At 42.3% G+C, this 27543-nt stretch overlaps 1 protein-coding gene across 1 annotated transcript in view; it reads left to right on the top strand.

Annotated features, from left to right (window-relative positions):
- The window catches only part of snrka (SNF related kinase a), a 60384-nt gene continuing 32841 nt past the window's right edge, over nucleotides 1-27543 (top strand). The window contains exons 1-2 of the mRNA XM_080744683.1: nucleotides 1-93; nucleotides 1736-2449. Coding sequence (XP_080600809.1) covers nucleotides 1861-2449 — 589 coding nt within the window. The 5' untranslated portion in view covers nucleotides 1-93; nucleotides 1736-1860. The remainder of the gene's footprint in view (nucleotides 94-1735; nucleotides 2450-27543) is intronic.

The raw sequence follows: 27543 nt of genomic DNA, 5'->3' as shown, positions 1-27543 counted from the left end.
GCAAGATCAAGGGAAAGATCAGAACCGAGCCGAGCGCAGGGCTGCTGCTGCTGGGTCCACAAGGCTTCATGTCTGCTGGAGAGAGAGAGGCTGGTGAGTCGAGCCGTAGTAGTAACCCTATTAGCCTGCTAGCATGCTAAACGCCACTATACCTGCAGTGGTGGTAAAATTACTCAAGTGTTTTACTTTAAGTACCAAGTATCAATACTGCAATGTAGAAATACTGTAGAAGTAGAAGTCTGGATTTCAAAATTTGCATGAGTAAAATTACAAAAGTATTGGCATAGAAATGTACTTAAAGTACCAAAAGTAAAAAAGTACTCGTTATGCAGATATGTCCCATTTCACATTTTCAAATGTATACAAATCTTTTGAAGCTTGTAGATCGGCTATGTTCAAATGGCCTAATGGTTAATGGCTGAAGTGGTTAATGTATGTTTTATAATAATCATTATCTACAAAGTAACCATAGTTGCTCACTTACTACATAACATTTTCAAATAAATGCAGAGTAAAAGAGTACACGAGATGTTTTACACCACTGCTAACTACACTGCTAACTATAGCTAGCTGGGTGCTAGCCTAGTAGCAGGCAGCAGCCCCACAGCAGTGGGCAGTGGCACCTGTACTTCTCATAGCAGCGTTAAAGCGTTTGTTCGGGGCTAAGGATAGCTTCAAAATAGAGGTTTTGTATGATAACTGGTAGGTTTTGTGAACGAGCATTTCTTAAAGCCCACACGAGACGGCTGAAGCCGGATCCCCAGGCAGGTAGGTTGGTTGGCTATTATTGGCTAACGTTGATCAATCAATGAACGAAGTTAGCTTAGGGGTGCTCATGCTGCGGCCAACAGGGCCTGACGTCTGAAGCAGTGGCGTCGCACGCCGAAAATGGCCGATCTGACTACAAGCGTTGTGAGCTTGTAGATCTGCTGTTTTCTGTTGCTGCTGACTGATCTAAAAGGAAAACTTTGTGTCGGGCTTCCTCGTAGAGACAAGCCCGAGAGCGAGAGGGAGGCTCCAACCATGCCTCAACTATGATGTCGAGGTGGTGGAGGGGGGTCCTCCTGTCAAAACAAGCCAGCGCGTGGACGTAATATCCTCACAAACCGAGGTTAAATGTATATCCTAAAAAAACGGCTTGTACTTTGTATTCAATGTATTCTGTTTTGTTCTGCTAGTAACGTAAAGGAATTTAAATTCCTGCTACTCCATCTGCCAGCCCTTTTCATTGTGGTTCATTTCGGCCAACCAGCGAGGTATAGTGACTAGTGAGCAGGTAATTACATGACAAAACTGGTAATTTCCCATGGGGGTCGCATTTGAGATATATTTTGCCTAAAATGGTTGAATCTGACCCTCTTGTAAATAGACTAAGACCCCATGTTTCCACCCCCCCTTTTCTCCCAATTTTTCTGCTTTTGTAAATAATTGATGTTATCCTATGCAAAGTACTCTGTTCCATGTGTCTTTCAATGTTATATGAGATACATAAAGTGGTTACTGTGTAAATAAGCTGTAAAGCTTACTAGGATCTCCTTTAGTTGACCTTGTACCAGCGATTTGTGCTGTAATGAAACTGTACTTTTACCTATTGTAAACTTCTAATAAATTCTTTAATCAATCAATGTTGTCTTTTCGTCGCCAACATTTCCCACTGTGCTGCAATCAACAGTTGCTGAGTGATAGCTGCAATTTGTTAAATGCAATTAAGATTTTGCCTTGTGTTTGTTTTTAGGGAGCTGGCGCCATGGGTTTCTCCTACAGCCTCCGATGAACTGAAGTAAGCTGGACCCTCACAACTCAGCCAATCCACCTCCCCCTTCAGCGGGGATTGCCCTCGCCCCGTCTCCATCCCCAGCAATGGCAGGCTTCAAACGAGGCTATGATGGCAAGATCGCCGGCCTGTACGACTTGGACAAGACGCTGGGCCGTGGTCACTTTGCTGTGGTCAAGCTGGCGCGCCATGTCTTCACTGGGGAGAAAGTGGCAGTGAAAGTGATTGACAAGACCAAGTTGGACACAGTCGCCACTGGCCACCTATTCCAGGAAGTCCGCTGCATGAAGCTGGTCCAGCACCCTAACATTGTGCGCCTCTATGAAGTGATAGATACTCAGACCAAGCTTTACCTCATCCTGGAGCTGGGAGACGGAGGAGACATGTTTGACTACATCATGAAGCACGAGGAGGGCCTGAATGAAGAGCTGGCTAAGAAGTACTTCGCCCAGATCGTCCATGCCATCTCCTACTGTCACCGGCTCCATGTCGTGCACAGGGACCTGAAGCCAGAGAATGTGGTCTTTTTTGAGAAACAAGGACTTGTCAAGCTCACTGACTTCGGGTTCAGTAACAAGTTTCAGCCGGGGAAGAAGCTGACGACCAGCTGTGGTTCCCTTGCATACTCAGCCCCAGAGATATTGCTGGGGGATGAGTATGATGCTCCAGCTGTGGGTAAGCAAACGATAACAGGCTTTTTGCTGAGTAATGAATGATGTAGGAGTAGCCTTAGATTAAGACGTGCATAGAGGACTTCCGCGATGATGATGTTTACACTATGAGCATCTTAGCGGCTTGAAAGACAGTCTGGCTGGACGGTTGGCAAAGTGGTCTAAGGGGCTCTAAACATGCACAATTGCAAATATAGGATTCCGTATGTCTTTTGCCAAATGTTAGCAAGATTCCGGTCTCCAGGAACCCTTGTACAATGTATTAGTCCGTATTCTTTCAATAAAAATAGTTTTTATCAAGTGTGTGTCGGAGTCTCACTGCTTTTCCTCGTTACCACAATGTTGAGTGAACATGGCCACACACATCACCTGACTTTGATCCCCTTCTCTATTCACTCAAACTAGGATATGATGTATGTGTAGGCGGAAGAATTCCGATGAGGAAAAGCAGTGAGACTCCGACAGACCGACACACACGATAAAAACACTTTTTATTGAAAAATTAGACCACTTTGCTGATCGTCCAGCTAGTCTTTCAAGATGCTAAGACGCTCGTAGAGTGTAACAACATCATCGCGGAAGTCCTCTATGCACGTCCTAATCTAAGGCTAATGTTGGAGATAATGAATGAGGAAGTTGTTGTACACTTAAAACATAAGATATCCCCTGAATGTGTCATTCAGTGCTCAAAATGTAATTTTTGTTGTGTGTTGGTCCCACTTTTGGTCATTCAAAGTTATTTCATGCTTTTGCCGAATGAACTGGGCAGGCATGTCACTTTTAGCACATACTTTAGTTCATATCCAGTCCACTTCCATAGTTTGTCCAATCTTATTGGAAGTAGACAGATTTGAACCTGTTTCAGGAGAAGTTTGGTTAGTAATGAACACAGCATGAGCATACCTTGTAGTCTTGTCTATTTGTTCAATTTAAGGGGCTTGGACATGTTCACTGTGTCATCCTTTGTGTTGTTGACTTGACATATCTTTGGCTGCTATCTAGATACTTTGCTGCAACCTTATCATGTATATGGTGTAAGTGGAACAGAGTAGAGCTGGGCCTGCTTTCAGTGTAGGTGTGTGTCCTAGCATTGCCGTGGCTGCATGCTTTTAACTGTGCTTGACACTAATCATTTGAGCGGGCAACTACAGACTGTTACAAGGTCACTTCCACTAGTGTCATTGTCCAGGGGTGTTCCATTGCACTAAATTAACTGGCTCATTGATTTTTCTATGAGGGCTGACAAAATGCAGACAGACTGATTTGTGCCCTGCTGTGAGCCTGTGACCGATATGATGGTGTGTTTCCCATTAGTTAAGTCCCATGACGACAACACAGGGATCGGATGCAGCCCTTGAATCAGTTCATGAGAGATGCCTACATATATATTTGGAACCTGTATATTTGTTCACACTTTGCTATCTTTTTATATGTCACACTCACACAAGATCACTGATACTTTTAGAGATTAGGCTATATGGAGTTGTTTAGATACTATTTGCTTCCTTTATTTTAGTTGTGGTTCTCACAATCTTTGGGAGGGGTGACTTAGGCAAAGAGGAACCTGTGGTCAATCCTTGTACCACACACATACACGCACTGACGCACACCCCCGCATATTATGTACAGTCATTGCACTAAAATAACTGTCCCTGTGCATTACAATGTGGGAATTAGTTGTGAGTGAATGTATGCTATTGAGATATTGAAAGTGCTTTGAGGACAGCCTACAGAGACCCAAATGAGTTGAGGTTTTGATGTGTTATGGTTGGTTGCTAATGTGTAGTGTTTCCTCAACAAGTTTAACCATTGTTTATAGTAGGTTTCCCTTGCTCATCAGACAAATTCCCAGATGAGGCTCAACTGCTCAGATTTTGGTCTCAGGCTAAAGGCTTCCTGCTTTCTTGTGTTATTGTGTATTAAACTGAACATCTGTGGTGACTTACAAGTGAGTAAGTGCTATAGTGTACTGTAACTATACTCATCTTAGAGTCCTTTTTATACAGAGATCCTGCAATATTGCTAAGAAAGAAAATCTGTAATTATGCTGGCTTTGCTTTTTTACACAGAACCAGCAAAGCTGGCACAATGCCACCACCATATGTGTTTTTGGAGCTGTGTGAAGCACAGGCTCCCTATACGTGGCCGTGTGGGTCTGTCTGTGTGTCTGTCTGTGTGTCTGTGTGTCTGTATGTAGCCTGAACTTCCTAAACTTCGGCACGCTACTAGTCCCACAGTTTTGCCACCACACACTCGCGCCATATGTCAAATCGACCGGCTTACTCGGGAATAGTGGGCTAGTAACTTGCTAAGAGAAAGGTTCAATAGTTTAATTGATATTAATTTATTAGTGAATTAATTTTCCCCATTGACTTATAATGGCAATCGCAAAAACTCACATTCAATTATTTGTCTCTCGCAAACCATAGGGGCTAGAGTTTCAAGACTTGGAGAGGAGGTTCATAATGGTTTCAAGGATTAAATAAAAAATAATTGTGTCATTTGGCCGCATGGTGGCGCCATAACACCCCACTTTACGTTTTGGCCTGTAACTCTTGAACCGTAGGTCGGAAAATTAAAAATATTTTTTCCCTGGATTCCTTGGGTCATGACGCATCTACCCATATAGGCCACGCCCATTTGCGCCATGATAGATTTTCCGCCATCTTGAATTTTCTCCAAAACACACTTTTTGCTCCTTTTCCTACATATTTTCTTCAAATGTCACAAAAATCGGTACACATGATCCACACACACACACACACACACACACACACACACACACACACACACACACACACAGCTCCACTTCACACGGGTGTGATTTTTACATGGCATGCTGGCATTCAGATTCATGACTACTAACACAAAAGCATCAGCCTAACGTGACATCAATAATTGAGCAGTGACATTGCTTTCTAAACAAAGGTGGATGAACTGAATGTTGAGGTGCTTTTGCTAGTTGTGCACATGTATACCACTCTTGAAATGAAATTTGCTGTGCATTTGTATTACGTACAGTATGATGCATAACATAATAGTGGCGGATTCATGCGACATCACACTCCTGTCTCCCTTAAGACCGAACAACTGTGCCCCCATTCCAGCTCAGAACCTTAATACAGAAACAGAACAGCAAGGTGGAATAGCAATACAATATTCCTCCCTTGAACAAGCCTGTGTAAACTGGGTTACTATCTCTTCCATACTGCTTCATAGGATGTTTTAGTGTCTGAACATGGTAGTACATTGGATCTGGGCCTTTGATACTGAGTACTACTAACCCCACATGCTGTTGTTGATGTAGACCTACGTGTCTTGTGTTGAACTTTTGCATCATATTACTGGGGGTTTCCCTGCCTATTCGGTAGCCCACCGTGCGTGCAACGGCGTGGCCTTACAGAAAGCTAGCTAAGAGGGTTGTTGGGTGTGTGATCCCTTTTGTTTTGCAGATCAGAGTATTAGTCTTTTAACACATAGAGTAACTCAGTGTTTTGAGTTTTCACCCATTTATTTGCTGTATAACCTGCAGAGAGGCTGTTTTGTAAGATAAGGCAAGTTTATTTGTGTATAGTAGCACACAATATCAACATAAAGGTAATTCAAACTGCCGCAAGTGCTTTACATAAGATTACGCATTAAGACAGGATTCAGAGTGCAAAAGAAACACATTATGAAAGGACATTTAAATACAATAAGACAGTTAAAATAAAATGGAAATATATGAATTACAGTGCAGAAGATACGATCTAAAAAGTAAAAGGCAGCAGCAAACGGAAGTGTCTTTAGCTTGTATTTAAAAGAACAGAGTTGTAGCAGACCTGCTGTTTTCTGTGTAGGTAGAAGCAACTCATTGTCCCAGTGAGTTTCTGTCATTGATGTGCAGAGCTGTAGGCCAGGTTTCACTATCCACTATGCCTGCTCAGTATTGTTTCCTGTATTCATTGGTGGTTATGGTGTAACAAAGTCTTTAGCATGTGCTGTGCAGGGCTGGGTTATAGTCCGACCAATACCATATTTTTGTACAAAAAGGTTTTTCAAATTCATTTGGAAACTTTAAGTTTGACTCTGTCAAAAAACATAATCAGTGATGGACATATGGGCAGCGTGAGAGATTCTACAAATTACCGCAGGATCCCGATGCAGGCCTATACCACCCAGTAAAGTTAAAATGTATAAGGATGTCCTGTGTATCTATTTTTGTAAGCTTTAAGCTTAGAGACATCACATCATATTAATATTGAATCACGTCACACTAGCTCAATTTGAATGCACCTCAACACCCAGGAAATGCTTAATGAAGATAGAGACTGTGGAACCTCTTGATAGTTTGTGTTAATATCTATGCATGTAAAACACTATTACACTACGCATTTCCTGAAACTCTAACCTCATCCTCAAAACAATACGTGCAGTCCTTTCTCTCCTCCCTTTCTCTCCTCCCTGCCTCCTCTGTATTGCCTTCTCCATCCTGCCCCCCTCCCATGAACCCTGACTGACACCTGTTACATACTAGTCCCGATTGACACCTGTTTCTTAACTTTTACATAGAAACAGTGCACACAAACCCTCCCTGTTTATATTATGTTACTACTTTGTAAGTATTGTGTTCACAATTTGCACCTGTGGGATGGAACTGACAACTTTTCAATTGTGTGAACAGAAGATACTTCAATCATCCATCATGCTGGCCTTATCTTTTGTATCAAAACAGCTCATTGTACATTTTGCATACAGTTTACAGTTTAAGCATTTAGCAGACACTTTTAATCCAAAACGACTTACAATAAGCAGGTAATACACATTACTATAATAAGCACGATAATATGTCAGTACATTAACAACAATATAACAATATAACAAATGCATGTAATGATTTACAGAATTAACAACTGTCAACTGTGTCAATGTTAAAATGGAAATGTCAAAGTGTAATGAGAATTGTATCTACATTATGACAACTACTTTGTGTGATTTGCATTCTGTACAAAGCGAACACAATGAGAAGTGAAGTAGTGCATTTGCCCATTGCCTTAACTTTTTTAGCGCTGGTCGACTTTTGGATCGACCATGTCATTATGGACGTCCCTGCCGATTGACTTTAATCGACTTTTATATAAAAGCATTGTTTAAGCTTTTATTTGGGTTAATAGACTGAGCGAAACGGTTTCCTTACCTTCAGCTGGTAATAACACGAGACCGTGAAAAAAAAAGGATACGATTATGACGTCACCGCTAAACCAGGCCTTCCTGTTTACATTAGCTTCTGCTAGCCGTTAGGCTCAATGCAAACCATCCGACCCTTACGCAGCTTCACTAGGTCGGATTTTGATTCGGAAACTTTCTGTGTGGCGTCTGTATACGTTCCGCTGCCCAGACCGATGGTGGTTTTAGACGATCAAGCACGAATTGAACAGGATTGAGCACAGATGGTGGCCCGCGGAATGCGCGGATCTCCCATTGTGAGTCAATGGAGCGACGTCACTTTCCCATTCTTTAATCATGTTTTAAACATGGCTTCTTCTGAAGGTTTTAGTGTTACGATGGCGCACTCTAGTGGTCTTTTTGTGGTGGTTTATCATCATGGCTTTGAAAACAATTAAATTATACACTATCATGTTGATAAAATATAGCTATTTCCTGGCGTTATTAGCGCACATTCATATTTTAAGTTGGCTGGCAATTTAATGTTGGGTTTTGTGGCACTGTTAAGAGAATGAGGTTAGCTTGTCAAGAAATGCATCCAAACAATTGAACAACTCAAACGGAAGTCTTTAAAAATCGCTTTCCAACTTTTCATTTGACGTAATGAAGGGAGACTGTAAATGCCAGGGGAGAGAGATGGAGAAGGGGAACTACAATACATGCAGCAAAGGGCTTTGGGTCGGCTGCACTTTACCAAGCGAGCCACCGGGGTGCCCCTGTACTGGCCTGGTTCCAGCCCATAGACCCGCCCACTCTCAGAGTGGACTGTTTCTCTGGTCTGGAATTGTGTTCATAATAAGTGATTTCTGAAGCCGAAATGACGGCTCCTCCAATTAGCGCAGGGGGTGGGGGTGGGTTTAACAAATAACCTTAATCCGTGGCGTCAAAGTCCCTCCCCTCCAGAAATCGCTCAAACAGGGTACAATGTCAGACTCAAGCTTCAGCTGAGTCTGAAATCAGGCTACCCCAGTACGGCCTCTTAGGGCGAATTCACACTGCAATCGCGGGTGCGCACTCGAGACCACTTGGCAGAAGGCTGCGTACTGTTCCCCTTAACGCATCACCACACCGTACCCGAGACCGCCTCCCAAGGTAGTCTGGAGTCTGTTTGATGTGTCCCCGGGAACGGTGCGCTGCAATGTGAAGCCATCTTTCCCAAAAAAAGGTATTGGTCTATGATGTCACTATTAACACATATGGTGCCAACCCCGAGTTTCCCGAGTTTGTATTGGTACTAGTGCTGTGCCAACCCCGAGTTTCCCGAGTTTGGGCCGTTTTTGAAAAAAAAATATTTTTTTTTTTTTCAATTTTTTTTTTTCAATTTTTTTTTTGACCTCCAGAAATGTATTAGGCATGATCGCGATCGCGAAATTGCATGTTTAACCCCCATACCAACCCATTCTTTCAAACATGGCAGCCATGTTTGTTTACATCTGAAGAAAACATAATGGCCTATAAATCATGAATGCCTGAACGGATTTCCAAGCGGATTTTTTTGTTTGAAAGCTGTGAACAGCCTGCACACACGTGGTGCATCATCTAGGCATGGGCGTGCACTTTTTACACAATTGCGCAATTACATGGAAGTCTATGGTAACCATGGCAACGTGGCCCATTGAAGAGAAAAAATCATGGCTACATAAGTGTTAAGATACCAAGGCAAGGATGCAATTTAATATTCGCTCTAAATTCTAAGAAGAGACTCTTCTTCTGTGACATAACATTATATATCTCCCAAAGCCCCATAGTCAAATCCCCCCTGGGAGGCACACAAATACCATTATAGTTGAATGAAGTGAACTCCAGGCACGGAAGAATCTTGGCCAATGTGAATGCGGGACCAGGCAACCATTTCGGGAACAGTTCGAATCAATCGGACCGCAGTTTGAACCTGCCCTTAGAACTTGAATGGCACTTGCACCGGGCAGACCTCTAGTGTCTTTTTATCACCAGGAGTGTTATCTAAAGGGGGTATGCTTTAGGGACTAGGTGCTATTCAGTTTGATAATACCATGTTTAGATCGACATAAACACATTCACAACACAGTGACACATTATGTGGATGTTGATAAAAAGCAATGTATTTGATGGCAACTTGTTTTTTCATCAGAGGATGCAATGTGCTGTTATTTAGTTAAAAATGGATACAAACCAAAGTTTCCATTAGATACTCAAAGAGCCATAATGTATGCATCCTTTATCCATGGGGAACCCTTGACTTGCAGTCAACGATGTAGTGTAGAGTAGTGGCCATTGAGGACCAGTGTAAAGCTACCTAGGGATTTGCCTGCCGCTGATGTTCTGTGCTGAGCTGTTTGGAAGACCTAGGCATCTGCAGTGCCCGTGCGTCACAACTGGGTCTCCAGAGAGCTGCCAGAGGGGCTGTTAATTGCAACCCTGATTACTGTTGCCTGCTGCTGGTGGATGGGTAGAACAGTTAATCCATCCTATTGTTTGGACTGGGCCAGGAGAGGACGAGAAAGAGGCATGCTGCAGTGATAACACAGACCCATGTTGACAGAAACTGCCATGCTCTGATTAGATCACATGTGGCTTCTACCTCCAGCGCCTAAGCAGGGTGTTTATCATTATCTATACTTATAAGCAATAATACACTGAGTGTCCTGTACTGTGTGAGTTATTGGCCCTGGTCTGCTCTGGTTGTAGGCACAATTCCGAAGGCAGAATGTCCTACTGTATGTCATTGTATTATTGTGAGTGTATTACCCCTATTATACAATAGTAATAATATTTTGAATTCTATAGTGAATAAAATTAAAACTGCTTTATCTGTTGCATCAGCTGCGGTGGATGTTACAGTAAATACAGCTAATCAGTGTGAGGTCAGACTCGATACCACTGGTATCATAAAATAAAAAGTCCATTCCAAAGTAAATATAACAGTGTTTCCCCTATATGCATTTTACCTTTGGCGGCCTGCCACGGCTTGATTTTTAGGAAAATTATATTTTTTATATACATAATAAGGTGTGTCTTGTTGGTGCGTCACACAACGGCATGCGACAAAGTATATTTGGGACACCTGAGAATTTGTGTTTTTCTGTGTCTACTGTGAAACAGCTCCCCCTATTATAACAGCTTTCTATGGGTCACAAAGGTGTCGATAACGTAGTCCACCAGACACATATAGCTAACGTATCGTTATTGATTGGGTTACATTTACCGTAGGTAAAAAGACGGGTGTATCTCTCATAGTCGCGGAAAAAAATCTGCCGAAAGGGTGCCGGCGCAACCATTACAAAGCGCGAGGCTGTAGAGTGAGCCTCTTTTGCACCCATTTTGGACATAGAAATAGAGAAAGTATATCCGGGGCTGAAAAAACGAATAGAAAGCTGATCCCGTCGCCATTGTTGTTTACGTCTGCTGCTGCAGACACCCGCCCCTCCCCCATGTGCTCAGTCAGGCTCTGCTGGGGAATAGACGAACGCTCGCCATGGCGGCATGAAAAAAATGATGAAAGAGTTAATATTGTAGAGGATTTTCATATTTGTTTTAGTGCAGTCCCTCTGGATAACTGGGTTGTCTCACTCCATGGTATCACTATCATGCTTTAAATTAAATCTTTATTTATGGAATAATGTGTACTGTATTTCTGTCCATAGCAGTGTGTCACAGCAGTACATTTGTCTCATCTCCTGTTAGCCTTGTTCATCAGCTTTGTTTTAGCAGCAGTGTGGTAACAGTCATGTCTATCATAGCAAGGACTCACAGAATTGCCACCATCTAGTAGAAGACTAGATGATACAAGATGCATCATTTGCATCATTTTTTCCTCTTAAGTGTAAAATGGACCACAATGGAAACAACCTTTTGTGTTTGCCTTTTAGCATAGCTTTTGAATGTACTACATGCACTGTTAACAAACGTGTTAATAACATTATTCAGTTAATCAGTTCAGAACAAGAACCAAATAAAGTGTGCTCTTTGTAGCACAGTGCCAGACCGGGTTGCCACGAGGAAGATGTTTTTGTGTTTGTGTGGCATAAGTGAAAACACTTTTGATGGTGCGTTCTATAGAGGCCACTCAACATGCGGGTTTTTCCCGTCTGTGGAATATTTGACAATACATGATAAAATGTGCAGTTACTTAAATGCAGGATGTGTACACACACTCCACACTGCAAAATGCATTTGTTGTTTGCCTCAGGGATTCTCTGCACCCAGTCATTTTTAGGTGTCAATAGGCTGTTAGTGTGAATAACATGTGTTGCATAACGCAGTCATGCAACCAACCCATTGAGTAAGCCGTTGTGTAGAAATAGTTTTTAAACAAACACGCTAATCATAAACGCCACCACCATGACGTTCTGTTGAAATTACTACACAACATTAAAGTAGACATTCTTGGCGTATGATAAGACTGTTGTAATAACGGGTCAGTGTCCAATGCTGGTGTGTAATGTGAAATGAATTATCCAAAATAGGTACCCATTCAAATCAGGAAAGCTGTGTCATTTTAGATTTTAGCGTTGGCCATTCAAAAATGGCAGATATACAAGCTCACTGCGAGCTTGTGCATCTGCTATTTTTGAACATTTTTGAAAAATCTTGAAATGTCGTGAAGGCATTTGTAGAATCTGCCTCAGGTCTTAATGGCTTAAACACAAGAAAATAAATGGAAGGTTTTCGTTAGATTGGTTTGTGAACGTGAATTGAGCATGAAATGTAGAAGACGCAATGTTGTCACTGCACTATGCTACCCCTTTGATCTAGGATGCATGCAGCACCAGCACTTCCTGTCTAAGTATAACTGTGCAAGTTGCACGAATGTGTATGATGAATCAATAATAAAAAGTGCACCCAGTACTTGAAAGCAGAACATCTGTGCACATTTCTCAGTTTTACTTCATAGTAAAATCCTCAGTGTTAATTTAACGCTGATGTACAGCGGCAATTTACCGATCCACAATTGCAAATAGCAGATCCACAAGCACAGAACAGATCTACAAGTGCTACGGATCTACAAGCTTGCATACTGAAATGTTCAATCTTTAGTTAAAAACAAATTTGAAGATTTGAATATCTAGTTCACTTCTGTACCATTTTATTTATTTTAATTTACAATTACAATTATACATACATGACATTAAATTGAGATGCTTCTTAGAATGTAATCAAATAACGGCTGAAACATAATCAACTCGTGAGGCCAGTGAAGATTCACACCTCTACTGTCTTCATTATAACAATCTAATGTTCAGATGTGACATCATTTCACAGAGCAGAGGCAGTGCAAAGTATGATGAAGTGTTTAATTAGATAATTGAAGAGGTTGTTCAATTTGAAGAGGTTGTTCGGGTGGTTGTGTCTCAATGAGAACCTATATAGTATAGACCCATAAAGCCTGTCACAGTGCCAGTGTGGTAATTCAAGTGTGTATGTCTATGTGTGACCCATAGAACCCCAGTGCGTTGGCTCAGGGGAGTAGCTGGTTCGTAACTCAAATAAATCTCAGGGGAGCGGGAAGACACAAGACAGCGGCGGTGTGTTTCATGATGTGAGTGATGACTAGAATGATTATGAAGTCTGTTTCCCCTGTTGTTCACATGCTCAGGCACACACAGCCAGCCTGTTCTGATTCCACTAATGCAGGTTCTTACTAATGACACCAGGAAATGTCAGGTGTCGTCTAGGATCATGTAATTCTTTGAATGTATTATTGCAGGGCAATTGTCCCTCCAGGCTATAGACCGGAACTAGACAAATGCAGCAGGCTATGGGATAAGCTGGCGGCAGTGGCTCAGGAGTTAGAGTGGCCGGCTGGCCGCTTGAGAAACATAAGGTTCCTAGTTCGATCCCGGGTTTCCCCTGCATTAGTGTTGAGGTGTCCTTGAGAAAGACCCTGGTCTGAACTGAAGCTGTGTTGAAGCTGTGTGTTGTGAGCTTCTGTGTTAAATATTCATTCATAAATAGAAACTTTAATCTAAGTTTTTAAAATTGATTAGGAAATGTACTTTTTGACAATATATTGGTCAATAATACATTATTATATACGGTATTTGTGGTCTAGGACAAAATCGGTGGTCGGCGATGGATCCATATAAATCTAGCATTGGTCGGGCTATAAGCACGATAAATGTAATCAACTCCTCATCTCTGTGCTCTCTAGTTCCAAGAGCCTGTCGGACTATTGGTCCTCTCGGTCCACTCAAGCTGTGTTCTTGTAAAGCATCATATCGACTATGATCATTGTACCCCTTCATTTGTTAAAGAAGGTTGTGGTCTATTTATGAAGAGAGGATGTCTTCTTCTATTGCATCTCGAGTTGACAGACATTTGTCGCCTCCTGAGTCCTTGACTCTAACCTTTCTCTCTGAAGCCAGAGGCACCGGAGACAGCAGCATGTTGGCTTGTAGGACAGGTTCTGTTGCTACTCAGTCGCTGCAGGCTGTCTGTCAGTCAACAGAGGTGTTGAAATATACTAGACCTTACTCACTGCTAGAACCTGGGCAGTCATATGGTACAACCTAGCTAATTCTGGTTTAGGTTTGCCACCAATTGCTCCAGTATAGATGCTTGATTAGTAAATGCACATCAATTCACCGCTTTGGCTTATTCTTTTTTTTCTTTTCTTTTTTTTTACAAATCTCATTTTTTGCAGAAAATAAAACGCTTTGACTTATTCAGGTATATTCAGTAAGTGCTTGTTCTGGTGATTCCACGACTGTGTTTTATAGTGCAATTGACTGAAGTGCAGATTCATGTTAAGAACAGTCAGTGATATCCAAAATGGTTTGTCGGTGGCGCTGCGGGTTATTTAGGGAAAGAGGTCACACCACTTTTTAGTCGCACTGGATAGATTTTTGCGACACTGTGCAACCAAGTAAAAAGCTGCCAGAATAAGCTGTGCTGATGTAAAACCCATAGAAATGGACTATAGAACAGACAACTCCATTCATACTGGAAGTAATCAATCAAAGGGGACCTACATGACACTTTGGTGTGAGGAATTGGCAAGCATGAAGGTTCCGTTATCCATAGGGGTAAGCGCCATCGGGTTTCCCTGCAAACTTGGTTTCCAATTCTTTCACCAGCATAATGTTATTTTTATATGGCCTCACACTCGAGATTGGTCTTAATTTCAATGCTCCATCCATGTACAAAACCAACCATGGCCATCTAAACCTGTCACAAAGCCAGTGAAAACCTTGATATTTTGCCAGAGTAACCTGAGAAGCACAGTGTGGGTCAGTGTTAGCACTAGTTTGATGAGGCAGGAGCCAGTGTGTGATGTTTAACCACCACCGTGCCATATTCCATTTGTCTGCTGTTGTCGTAGTTGGTATGAAATGTACCCAACTTGCGTATTTTCCTCTTTCCCACTGATTAGCTTTCTTTGGCTCCTCCCTTCGGTCCACCTGTTCCCCTCCAGCACAGGTTGAAATGTCAAGATGTCTTTTCTTAACTGACATTCAGTACATCTGTTATTAATACTGTGCATGCTGTGATTTCTTGATGGCACTTGCACTCTGTCACTGACTTCAACAACATTTCATATCTGAACCAGGACTGCATGCATCTGGTCCAAACTGGACAGGCAACAGTTTTAATCAGGAAGTAGTCTGTCTGGTTGGCTACAAGTCAAGCAGTAGGTCAGCTGGAGCAGGTCAAACATTTCTCTGCGCTGATTCAACAGGCTTTCCCCTCCACTTTAAATCAGTTGAAAAATGTTGATGTTTTTGTCTCCACCAGCCGAAGGCTTGGGGGAGAATATGTTTTCCCCTTCGTCCGTCCGTGTGTCCGTCCGTGTGTCCGTCCGTGCGTCCTCGCAGTTTGTGTGCAGCTAATCTCAGTCACCGTTGGCCCGGTCGCTGCCAAAGTGAGCACACACATTCCCTGGATGCCAATCTAGAACCTCTGCCCTAAATCTTTCAAATGGGCTTTTTCTAGCGCCACCTAGTGGCCGATGTTCGCAAGACACATTTCTGTGCACTACTCTTACAGATTTTGTCCAAAAATCCTACAAATCGGTAGGCAGTATCTCGACAGTCATGTGATCGACACAGATCTGTCCGATTTTGCATATTCCATCCTGATTGGCTAAGATTGGCTTCCAAAGTTTGGAGGATTGAGCCGTTTTGAACAAAATGCTTCAAATCCCAAACGCAAAGTGCAATTATCATGAAATCGCGCACACACGTTCCCACTAGGCCGAGGAAGAAATGCCACTTATTTTTTTTTAATCAGCCTCATGGTGGCGCTATAACAGGCCGATTTGTGGTTTTACCTATAACTCCACCGATCAGTTTCAAACTTTGTAAGCGCACTCCCTAGAGGCTAAGGATAAACCTTTGCCCTGCATTTTTCACATCAGCCTTTTATAGCGCCACCTTTGGGCCGACTTATGTAAAACACATTTTTGGATATTACTTCTTGAGATTTTATGCAAAAATCACGCAAATCGGTACACAGTATCTCTATAGTCATGTGATCAAGTCCGATCCATCTGATATTTCATATTCCATCCTGATTGGCTAATATTAGCTTCCAAAGTTTGCAGGATTGCTCCGTTTTTGAACAAAATGCTTCAAATCATCAACGCAGCTTGCGATTACTGTGAAATTTGCCACAGAAACTCCCACTAGGTCAAGGAACAAATGCTACCTTTTTTCACATTGGCCTGTTATAGCGCCACCAGCAGGTAGACTAGCAAAACACATTTTTGGAACACAATGCTTCAAATCATGCATGCAGCGTCCGATTTCCATGAAAGATCTATGGTGAAGAACATATGCCGCCCTTTTTACATTGGCCTATTATACAGTAGCACCACCAGGACACACGGCCTGGTGGAGACCTGTGCTCGGAAGAGCACTGCTTCTAGTCTTATCATGTGGCCATCTGGCCAGTGATGTATATCGCACCATTTACTCATATATGGAGACCCCTGCATGATAGTCAACAATGTTATGTCAACATGCCCATATATGGGCATTACCAAATATGGGCATTCCCAGATATGTCCTTAATATTGTCCAATACCGCAGGGACTGCGGTATTGGTCCGCAATAACTCATCTTTAAATAAAACAAGTGCACCTTTAGCGGTGCAAACCATCTCACAAGTCACAACATCTCTCGATTTTGTGGCCTTGCCCTTGACATTTCTACCCAGAAACCTAATCCCTTTGGAGAGGCCTACTGAGCAAGGTTCAAGGAAATCTGCCTATCATTTTTTTTTACCTTGACCTTTGATTGTGACTTCAATCTTGGAACTTTGAGACCCCAAACTTGATCATCTCTTTAACGTAGCCTTCTGATCACTCAAAGTTCCTGGACAATCTGCCCATACATTCTCAAGCTTATCTTTAATAAACAGAAAGGTCTCAATTACTGTACATACCCTGCCCTGCATCGCTGCATGCGTGGCAGGGTATTTGCGTTTCCTTAAGGGAATCCTATCCAAAATACAGTATGTAATGTTAATATGTGGGAATCTGTCACTTGTTTTTGAGATTGACAACCTTTGCATGTCGTGTTGGCCCTCTGGGGACTGCCCATAAGTCCTACATCCCATTAGTCTACAGTACATCTCATTAGTCCTAGGGTTGGTTAGGGTTAGGTTTTAGAGTTAGATTTAGGCATAGTTTTACTAAGGTTAGGGCTTGGGTTAGGTTTAGGCATAGTTTTACTGAGGTTAGGGTTAGGTTTAGGTTTAGGTATAGTATTTTCACCAGGTTAACATTCAACATTATTCGAACTAATGGGATGTAGGAACAATGAAATGTCGGACCAATGCCATGGCACCGCAGGAGAAAATGTATATCGAGATGGATTTACCAAATTTTGTTTATTTCATATATGTGCTTCCTTGTGTATTCCTGTCAAATGAATGTGTTTGCAGCAAGCCCCCCCCAGGGCTAGAGTTAAAGCAAAAGGACAAGGAAACTGCAAGTTGGAACTGCAGGCGGGGTGAAAAATACATGCACGAGCAAAAGAGCTCCCTGGTGTGGCTATGGGGTTCAATGGACGTTTGATGTTCGTGACGTAATTGCGTCTCAACGTAACAACATATTTCCCCCACAATGCACCTGGATTCTGCTTCTTCTGGGTGCTTCAAAACGCCACTTGCATTGAAATGAATAGCTGGGGGCGAGGCTATCCGCTCTATATTATATATACTCTTTGGTTTGCAGTAACGTTACTGTTTGAAGTTGCAGGACTGTTTTCCCTTCATAATCCTGAATCTGTGGTCAGCAAGACTCACATTTTTACTTCATTGTTGACATCTCGGGCCTGGTGCTTGTTGTTATAATCGTTGTCCTGGCATCATTAGGTTAGCAAAGGCTTCTTGTTTATATGCCTTACCCTCAGGTGTGTGAATGACCTGGAGATGAAGTGTGTGTAATTCAAAATGTTAGTTTCTAAAGAGATGAGACCTCCTTCACTCCCCCTATTCTTAAATGATTACAGTTGTCATAATAATTTCAGTGGGTGCATAGAGGGGAAACACTGTTGTGAAAATGGAAGTAATCTCAATACCCCACATTTCTAATCTAATCCCCTCTTATTCTCACTCTATGGAACATAAAGGCCCAGACAGACCAGAGAACACAAAGACGTATGGCTAATGGAGATCTTTCCACAGAGAAAGGGGAATACCCAGCTGGTTGGATTAACCTGAATGTCACGCTGTGATTCCGTTATAGAGGTAGGGATGGCAAGCAGGAAGATGAACAAACAGGTGGATGGGTGGGCACGCAGACAAACAAGCAGGAAAAGGCTGAGATGCATGGTTTAGTGTAATAATTCCTTTGACTGGCCTCTGAGAAATGAGCGTTGAAACGGAGGTTTGTGCCTTTCTTTCTTTGCTGACTGCTGATTAGCTGGTTCTTTGACTGGTTGGTTGGCTGACTGACTTGTTATGTTGGCAGGATGTTCTGCTGCTGGCTGACTGGTTGGATGAGTGAGAGCGCAGATGCAGCCTTGTATCCCACTGCCCCCTAGATAAACCTCTGTTAATTAGCGTCTCTGGGGATTTGAAAGTAGTACTCTGCCTTTTTAAAGTGGGTGGTGGTGGTTATGTAATGTTAGGAGTGCAGATTATATGCATGCTATTTTGGTTGGCTGTGGGGGGGATAGTGTGTAAACAGTGTGGTTGATGTAAGATTCAGAATGCTTTTGAAAAGGCAGACTTCTCATGAAACTCGACACCGACATAGAGTAGTAGTAGCGGCATGAGCCTGTGGAAAAAATAGTTCTTGCTGGTACACTACAGTTCCCATGGTACTACTACTAGTGCTTTTGCTCTGATGCTGATGATCAGTGCCTGGCCGCCTGCAGTTTTCACATGGCTAACATAGCTGTCTCTTTTCAGTATTTGTTATGCTTATGCTAGAAGTGGATTGGGAACCCATGAAGCAGCTGGGTCTGAGAAGCACTCAATGACAGGTGCTGTCGAGTGCGGAGTCGGCCCCAGTCCCCGCGGTATTGGTTTTGTTTCCGTTGTAACTTTATGCAGCTTTGTTTGTTTGTTAGAACAAAGCCTCGGTGAACGGAGGAGGAGAGGAAAGGTTCCCACATGACAAATCCCCTAATCTCTAAACGAATGCATTGATTCAAGGTCCCACTCCTTGGAAATGCTAGTAGAGGATAGGACACAGCACACGGGTAAATTAATTCTGGACCAATCAGAATGTCGAGGCAAACAGAATGCCGATCCCCTCGCAATATGAGTGAAGCGATGAGCAAATGCGGATATGTTTTGTTTTGCCAAAAGCTCAAATAGGTCATATATAAGACAGTCTGTGACGATAACTGAACACTGATTACTGATAATTGTGTTTATGGTAAGGCTATATTTCATCATACACTCTGTGTATGACCTTATACAGAAGCTTGTGTTATGGTTACAAACTGTACTTACACAACAAATAATAAATATGAGCATGAAGAGGTGTCTTGACTATAATATTGAGATTGTCAGAACTAGACTAAGGATGAATGGCCCTCACATCAATGTTTACACAGCCCATTACAGGGTTGAACTTTTCCATGCCAAGGACCCCCAAATAGCCGTAGCGTTTAACTGCTGCCTCCCTATTGCGAGAACCTTTTTAAAAAAAAAGGGGTTTGAAAAGGTTTTTAGACATTTTGGGAGCCCCACTTTGAAAACACGTGGCCTAATACACATGATAATAAAGATGGTAAGGCTTTACCTAACATAAGACATTATTCCACAGCGTTGTGAAAACGAAGGTGTGAAGCATTAGGAAGAGATGGAAGACGAGGAATGGAGATGGAGAAGTGAGGTGCAATACCTCCAACCTCCAACTGCTAATACTACTGCTGTATAGTAGTAGCATTTTCAAGTAGTATAGTAGTACTGTTTTCAAAGCAAATTAAAACTTAACCAGAGATTCCAACAACTCTGCAGGCCTTGTACCATGCTTGTTCCTTTTCAACTCGAGCTGCATTGTTGCGCGGAGTAAGAGTGACAAAGCCACAAGTTGGGACTTGCCATTGACTTTTCATTCATTCTTATTGCCTTAAAAGCTTCTGTACTGTTTGGTGTGAAGGCAAGGCACCCTAGCTTAAAATATCTCCACACAACTGACATGACTGCAGGCTGCTTATGTTGCACATGCTGCTGCTACCACTCTATATCAAGAATTCCAGAAAATGTTGGGGGCGCTCGCTGGCCTAGCGGTCCTGGCACATACCACATAGGCCACATCTGGTGCCTTACAGCGTGTCGCGGGTTCGAGTCCTGTTCCCGACGACCTTTGCTGCGTGTCACTTCCCATCTCTCGCCCAATTTCCTCAGTCTACTCAGTACTCACTCTACTGTGACGTACTGTCCTATCAGAGGCTTAAAAGCCCCCCAAAAAAATCCCATGGATTAAAAAAAATGTAAGAAATGGTGAAGGTAACAACACGTGTCATTACGAATGTATATTTGGGTTCTTGAGCTGAAAGGTTTGGGAGCCACTGCTCTATATCTCTCCATGTGTTGAGTCTTGCGTGGAGCAGAGAAATGGGGGTAATGTAGGAAAGAGGAGGGTAAGGACAGCTCCTCCCTACAACTTTTCCGTTTCCTCCAAGGCCATTGTCTGCTTTGTTTTTCTGTCAGCCTGAGACTGTTGTTTTGGTAGTTTACTGTGGACTCCGTTCAAGACCATCAGCATAATGGCTCAAATTTAAATGTCAAATGTAATGGCGGTCTGGCAGCCTTTACGCTTCCTGTCTCTGAGGGAAATGGGGGTGATGGTGGTTGGGGGGTTGCTAGACAATTACAAACATAAAAGGTTGCCATCCTGTGTGCATGGGTGTGTGTGTGTGTAGAGACAGGTTTGCCAGAGGGTCCTGGCAGAATCACATTTAATTCACTAATTTGAGACGGGCAGGCAGCAGGTGTTGCTATGGCAATGATGCTGCCAGTGTGAGTGAGCCAGCTGTGAGGTGCTGCTGGTAGCATGACTTTGTGTGTGTATGTGTGTCTCTCTCTCTTACTTTTGTCTTTCTCCCCAACTGTTCCTCTTCAACCTCTGTATCATTTCTTATTCTGTCCACACTCCACACACATTAACATATATAATGTGGAGGTACTGTGTAGATAAATGTATTGGACATACCTGCAAACACACTTGAAATAGGTAGACAGAGGGTTCAAGTTTGTAACAAACGATATATATAGGTATAAATGCCATCCCTCTTGTCAAAGCCTTTTTCCTTGGATGTGCACACAAATTCTTGGTCACATATTGTGAACCACGTAAGCCCTATATACTTCTTTTACGATGATTAGCAAAACTTGCCATATTATTCTTTATTTTCGGTCGCAGTTTAGTATGTGAACAGTCACAGCTTGACTGTATCTCTGTCTGTCTGTCTATAACGCCTGACACTGTCGTTCCCCTGACACATCACTGTGACGTCACTGTGATGTCAGGGGAACCACTCTAACAGAATGGGTTTGCGCTCTGACATCACACTCTGACATCACTGTGATGTCAGGGGAACCACACTAACAGAATCCCTTTTGTGGCCATACATGGAGATCCCTGATGTCATCAATATTAAGCCCATATCTAACAGGACTTCATATGGGAATGCCCATATATGGAGGCCACATCGGCCACATACCACACTAACAGAATCCATATATGGCCAAGTCAGATGACCAAGACAGCCCATATCTGTGTGGCGGCATGAAAGGGATTGTATGTATGAATGTCAGATGTCATACAGTAGATGTCATAGGACTTTCACATAACGAATAACTGAGTAAGCATTTTGGGCTTTCACAGCATATCTCCATATATAGTACATGGATCTCCATATCTGGGTACCAGGGGTCTCCATATATGGGTAACTGGTCCGATATCACTGGCCAGATGGCCAAGACATGGCGCGATCTCACCTTCAGGGCAAGGTCGCATGTAGCCCTGAGGTGTCTTACCAATATAAATATATATGTACTGACAGTACTTTATATATATATACACGTATATATAATCTCCAAACCAAAAGCCAAAGGGGGCACAGACTTCAGGTTGGGAAACACTGTCCTAGAGGGCCCAGGTGATCATAATGCTGTCAACAACTCTATTTTCTCTTTTCTTCTCTAGCCTTCCCTCAGCATTCTGCAGTTAACACTTACAGTAGCTAACTACATGAACCATATACCTATTCTGGGCATGTCATAAGAGGTTAACATTCTGCAAAAATGTAAACACTGCCACAGGTCTCAGGGGAACTGGAGTTTGTGGTTTTTTTTATGTATTCCATCCACTTGTGTTTGTTTTTTGCCACTAGCTTAAACATGTTTTATAACACAAGATAAAATCGTGTTTGAAAGTAAAATTGTGTTTGAAAGTGTAGCACAGCCATAGTTAACAGGGAATCGATCTTTGCAACAAGGGGGGAAAAAAATCACATTTGTTCCTGTCATGAAAGTATTGATCATGAACTTAAGTTGTGAGATATTTTTGACTCCTTTAGAAAAAAGGCTATTGTATTGACTGATGCAAGATGCATCAGCTACCTGCAAGGGTACTACTAACAATATCCAGCCAGAAGTAGTCTTGCGGCAAGTTGCGGGTACTTGGGTTTGTTTGTTTATTTACCGTACACAAAGACATGTGCGATTACATGCATGCTCTGGTAATTGCTATACATAATGATGGACGATCTTCACTATGTGCCTAGTTTCTTTCCACAATTAGCCTTGGTTTTCATTGGGTAACTGTTGGTGATAATTTATATTGGGAGAGGGGGGGCAAGGGAAATATGTTTGAAGTTAATTCTGGCAGTCTGGCTCACGTCCATATTAACTCATACAGTGCCTATCCCGAACTAGTTCGGGATATTCGGGATCAAAAACAATTTTTTATTTGCTATTTTACTTACCCCGAGCTGCTTGGAGCAACGTGGGTGGTCCCGGCTCGCCCAGCGCTCACCAACGAGAGACGCTAGATGCTCCGACGATTTATTCCATTGAAAATGGTTTAAAATAAAGTTTAGACCCCCCCCAATGTTCACCCAATGTTCATTGTAGGCGGCGCAACGTATTCCAGGGTGCCTATCCCGAACTAGTCCGGGATATTTAATGAAATGGAATAAAATGATAAGAGGCCTTCTGAAACCTGGCCTGATTTTTCTAGCTACTAGCCGAAAGCTAGCAACGTCCCGGCCGGACGTTATTTGCGAACGAAATCGCCAATCTCCGCCTAATCCAATGAAAGACCACATCTTTGAAGGCTGATATCTCTGGATTGTGTCTTTAGGGAAGCGGCGCGAGGTTTATTTACGGCGAAATCGCCCAAAAATGATCTTTTAGATGACAAAATGGGAATAGCCATTCTGTTAGCATTATCATCCGGGACATTTCCATGACGTGCATGAACGTGAGCACGTGAGGTCCTGGAAGGTGAGGTCCTGGAAGCTAAAGCGCTCGCCTATGAGAGATGCGCTGGCATTCTATGGCCCCTAGAGGGCGCTGGCACTCAATGAGTTAAGCATCTGTAGTGTTCATCTCTCTCCCTCTCTCTGTCTGTGTCTGTCCATCTGTCTTTCTTGGACTGACTCGATCTCTTGGTCGTTTCTCGCTCGCTCACTCTGTCTTCCCTCGTTCTCTGTGATCAATGACGTGAGACCGCTCGCTCCTCCTGACTGCCCCACTTTGTGCCAAGGGTTCTCTCAACATCTGTTACTCTTCATGTCACTCCAAGTGTAAGGGAGAAAAGCCACCCCAGGGCACCAATTAGCACTGTGAGTGCACAAAATCGTGATAAAAAAAAAAAAAAAGCTAGACTTTTGTTTTTCTCCCTGCTGAGATTCCTTCAGTCAGTGTGGCATCATATGACTGTTGCTTAATTCATTTTATACTTGGTATAAAATAAAAATGGACAAATTGTGATGTCATTACGTGCGCATCCCGCATCAAAAACTCATTCAAGTCGCCCAGGGACTCATTCATGTCATGGTCCTGGGGTCCCGGGGATGCGCCTCCATTGGAGTCCATGTTAAAATAATTTACCAGGTCGCGGTAAAAGAAAAAACATTTTAAAATTCCACAGACACCACCATTGTTCATGGGTGAAAGCATCCTACTTTACCCTACGTTAACACAAATAAAATCCACGTAGAAAGTCTTAAACAGGCGATAGAAACGTCAATGTTTTGATTCCACTGACATCCGACGCCATTTTGCGCGCCCGAATTCATTAGGGGCACATTTTTTAGTAGTTCTAAGTTCAAACATTAGCCAAATTGTAAAATAAATATAAGAAATAGGCAAACATTTTGAAAATAGCCGATCTACGAGCTCACAGCACTCGAAAACATTGTATTGAGGACTCATAAAACTTTTCTGGGACCCATTTGAATGACCACCTGTGGGTCCCGGGACCCATTACATTGAAAACCTAGTAACATCAATATGTCGGGTCTCTGCCCTACATGTAAAAGTGTCTCAAGACAAGTAGCTTGTTGTGATTTGTGCGCACCAGTGTCGCCCACCAAAAAACAGCCCAAATACAAGCACACAACGTGTTGCATTTCGAGCTTGTTGATCCGATATCTTCGGCACCCAACCCCTGTCCACAACTATTATAAATCAGGTGTGTATTGTATTCTCCTGAGTGGAGTCTTATGTGAACTATGTGCCACGCCTGTCTGTTTACCTCTGCCCTCCCGTGAGAACGGCGGTTCTCTTGGGTCAGTAGGAACGAGCAAGCACTGCAGATCCCGCCCGTATCGCCTGCATTCTTTGTGAGGTGTCGCACACATATTGTTTTCCAGCTTACCTTAGCATTCTTTAGAATGGATGTCAGAGCCTTTTCTCCCAGGAGCTTCTGAGGTTACACTGGGTCAGTAGTTTGACCCACTGTACGACACACATGCTGTTAAACTAGAACGAAAGAGGGCTGAACGATTTTGGAAAATATTTTCATTGTGATATTTGTTTTTGCAGCATATATTGCAACATACTGTAAATGGCAGTATTGATATAATTTCACCAGATACTGTATATGCAGATCTGCATATGTTTAAACTTCAAGCGCCATTTAAAAAAAGGAAGGGAAAAAATGTATACACAGTCGGCCTGTGTGTGTGCATGTGTGTGTGTGAAGCTTGCCCACACATACAAGTTACTGCAGGGAATAGCAGAATCATTTGCACATTTGAGAAACATGTCAGGAGAAATGCTTGAAGCCATGGAAGAGAGACTCATAAACCAAACCAGTATCTTTCCTGTTTCATCTCTACAGCTTTGAATGTATCTTGTATGCTGTCTGAGTTTAGCTTTCTTTTTTTGTTTGCAAACAAACGTATACTCTCAGGATACAAGTACTATAGTCAAGAGCATACAGGGACAATGTGTGATTCAAGAAGTCTCCGACATATAAAACTACTGCTACTGTTTTAGTGGTAGTTTGTGTTGTTAAGGAAGAAAGGCTTTGAAAATGTAAATTGTACAAAATAATGCAGTACAGTGTAAATTTGAATATGTCTACCTGTCAGTTTGCTTTTCAGACTGGAATTACAAGTTATTTTAGTCTATTTAAACAACCATAAACTGTGCTGCATACTTGTTTATCCAGACAAATGAAAGTATTTGCATGCACATGTGACTGTCTACATGTGCACTTGCATAATGTTGCTGTCAGGCATAAACCTCATATCACATATATTAACCTTTTCATTTTTTTTTCTTAAATCAATGCCATACCTACTTGCTCACTACACTGAAAAGCAAAAGTACCAAAAATAGCCGATCTATAAGCTCAAAACGTGTCTCGATGACACGTTTTCAGCTATTTGGCTGATTTTGCTGAAGACCTCCTGGAATTGTGATCCTTTTGACACGTGACTCGTGGTAGGACAGACATTTTCTATAAAGTGTAGATTAGAATATGGATGGGGCGATAAGCGATATTATCGTTTATCGTGATAAAAAAACACTCAAATAATCGCATTGTGGAGATTTAATTTATCGTGATATTGTCCTTTTACTGTATTTGCAGAGCTGCATATCCGGTACCACTTAAACCCTCTATAATTGGTAAAAGGTATTTATAATATACGTACATGATACAGTCTTTTTTTCACTCGATCAAATGTCTTTGCCAAAAAATAGCCGATCTACAAGCTCACATTGCGTCGTGTGTTGTGAGCTTGTAGATCTGCAATTCTTTGGCAAATGTTCCTCCCCAGGATAACGGATTTTGATTATCACGATAATATCGTAAATCGCTATTTATTTTGTCACAATAATCGTGATATGAATTATGAAAAGTTCATATCGTCCCATCCTTATAGTGTAGAATAACAGCAGCAGGTCTGAAGGGTCTGCCTGGGACGTCTCTGCAGCTGTCAATCGCAGAGCCCCTTGTGTCATCTGTGTGTCTGCCTGTGACATTGTGTGACAAGGGCTGTGTTGTGTCAAAGTAACAGTCTGTTTACATGTTTTTAACCCATTAAGACCTGAGGCTGATTCTAAAAATGTCTTCTAAATCAGCTTTTTTTTTTTTTTATGTTGCTAAATATCAGTGGTTCTCAAAACCTTTCATGTCAAGGACCCCCGAAAATATATGTATAAACATTGGAAGTGGTTCTGTGTGTAAGTCTATGCAGTACACTGTACAGCACTGTTACATTCATCATTGCGTGTTCGGGGCTTTTCTGCCTTATTTTTAGTTGTTATTTATTGTCAAGTGAAGATAGACAGGAAACGCAGAGACACATGCAGTTAAGCTCATCGGGAACGGGAGTCGAACCTGCGATTAATTGTCAGGTTGCTTAGGCTGAACCATGGCCCAATAGTTACTATATTACCCTTGGTGCGTGGGTATGACTTTGCTGTCACACAGTAAAACATAGCAAATAGAAAATGTGTTTAGTATTAGTTTATTTATTTCTGTAAGGAGTGCATTAGAAATCGTCATAAATCAATATCACATTAAGAGTGGTGTAAACACATTACAGTACTTTATTATTAACCTCTGGACTTCTAGAGAGAGAGAGAGTCTGTGTGTGTACGCTCTGCTCTTAATGACAACAGACAACTTATACCCAGACATCCTTTCTGCTTTGAAAACGTTGTTCTACCAACAGTGACAGATGGAAGCAGTGGAGTGATGAATAATCAGTTGTGATGCCCTATTGGATAGTATGCTGGGTAGATAAAGATTAGATAAGCTGGGCTCTCACACTGATCAGTTGCAAGAAGCTGCTCACTAGGTATGAACACAAATCCTTGAATAAGCAGCTGTCTGTGGCTGAGTCGATACCTGTTGGAATAAATACGGTGCATGCTTTGTTTTGTTCAGCAATATCTGAATGGTGAAATGTGGTATTGAAAACAATAAACATCACAGATATAACAAGCCCCTCCAAAAATCCTTCAGAAAGAGAGAGAGAGAGACAT

Source organism: Nannobrachium achirus (genome assembly GCF_963921795.1).
Source record: "Nannobrachium achirus genome assembly, chromosome: 2".
NCBI lineage: Eukaryota > Metazoa > Chordata > Actinopteri > Myctophiformes > Myctophidae > Nannobrachium > Nannobrachium achirus.
This window is presented reverse-complemented; position numbering and strand designations above follow the sequence as displayed.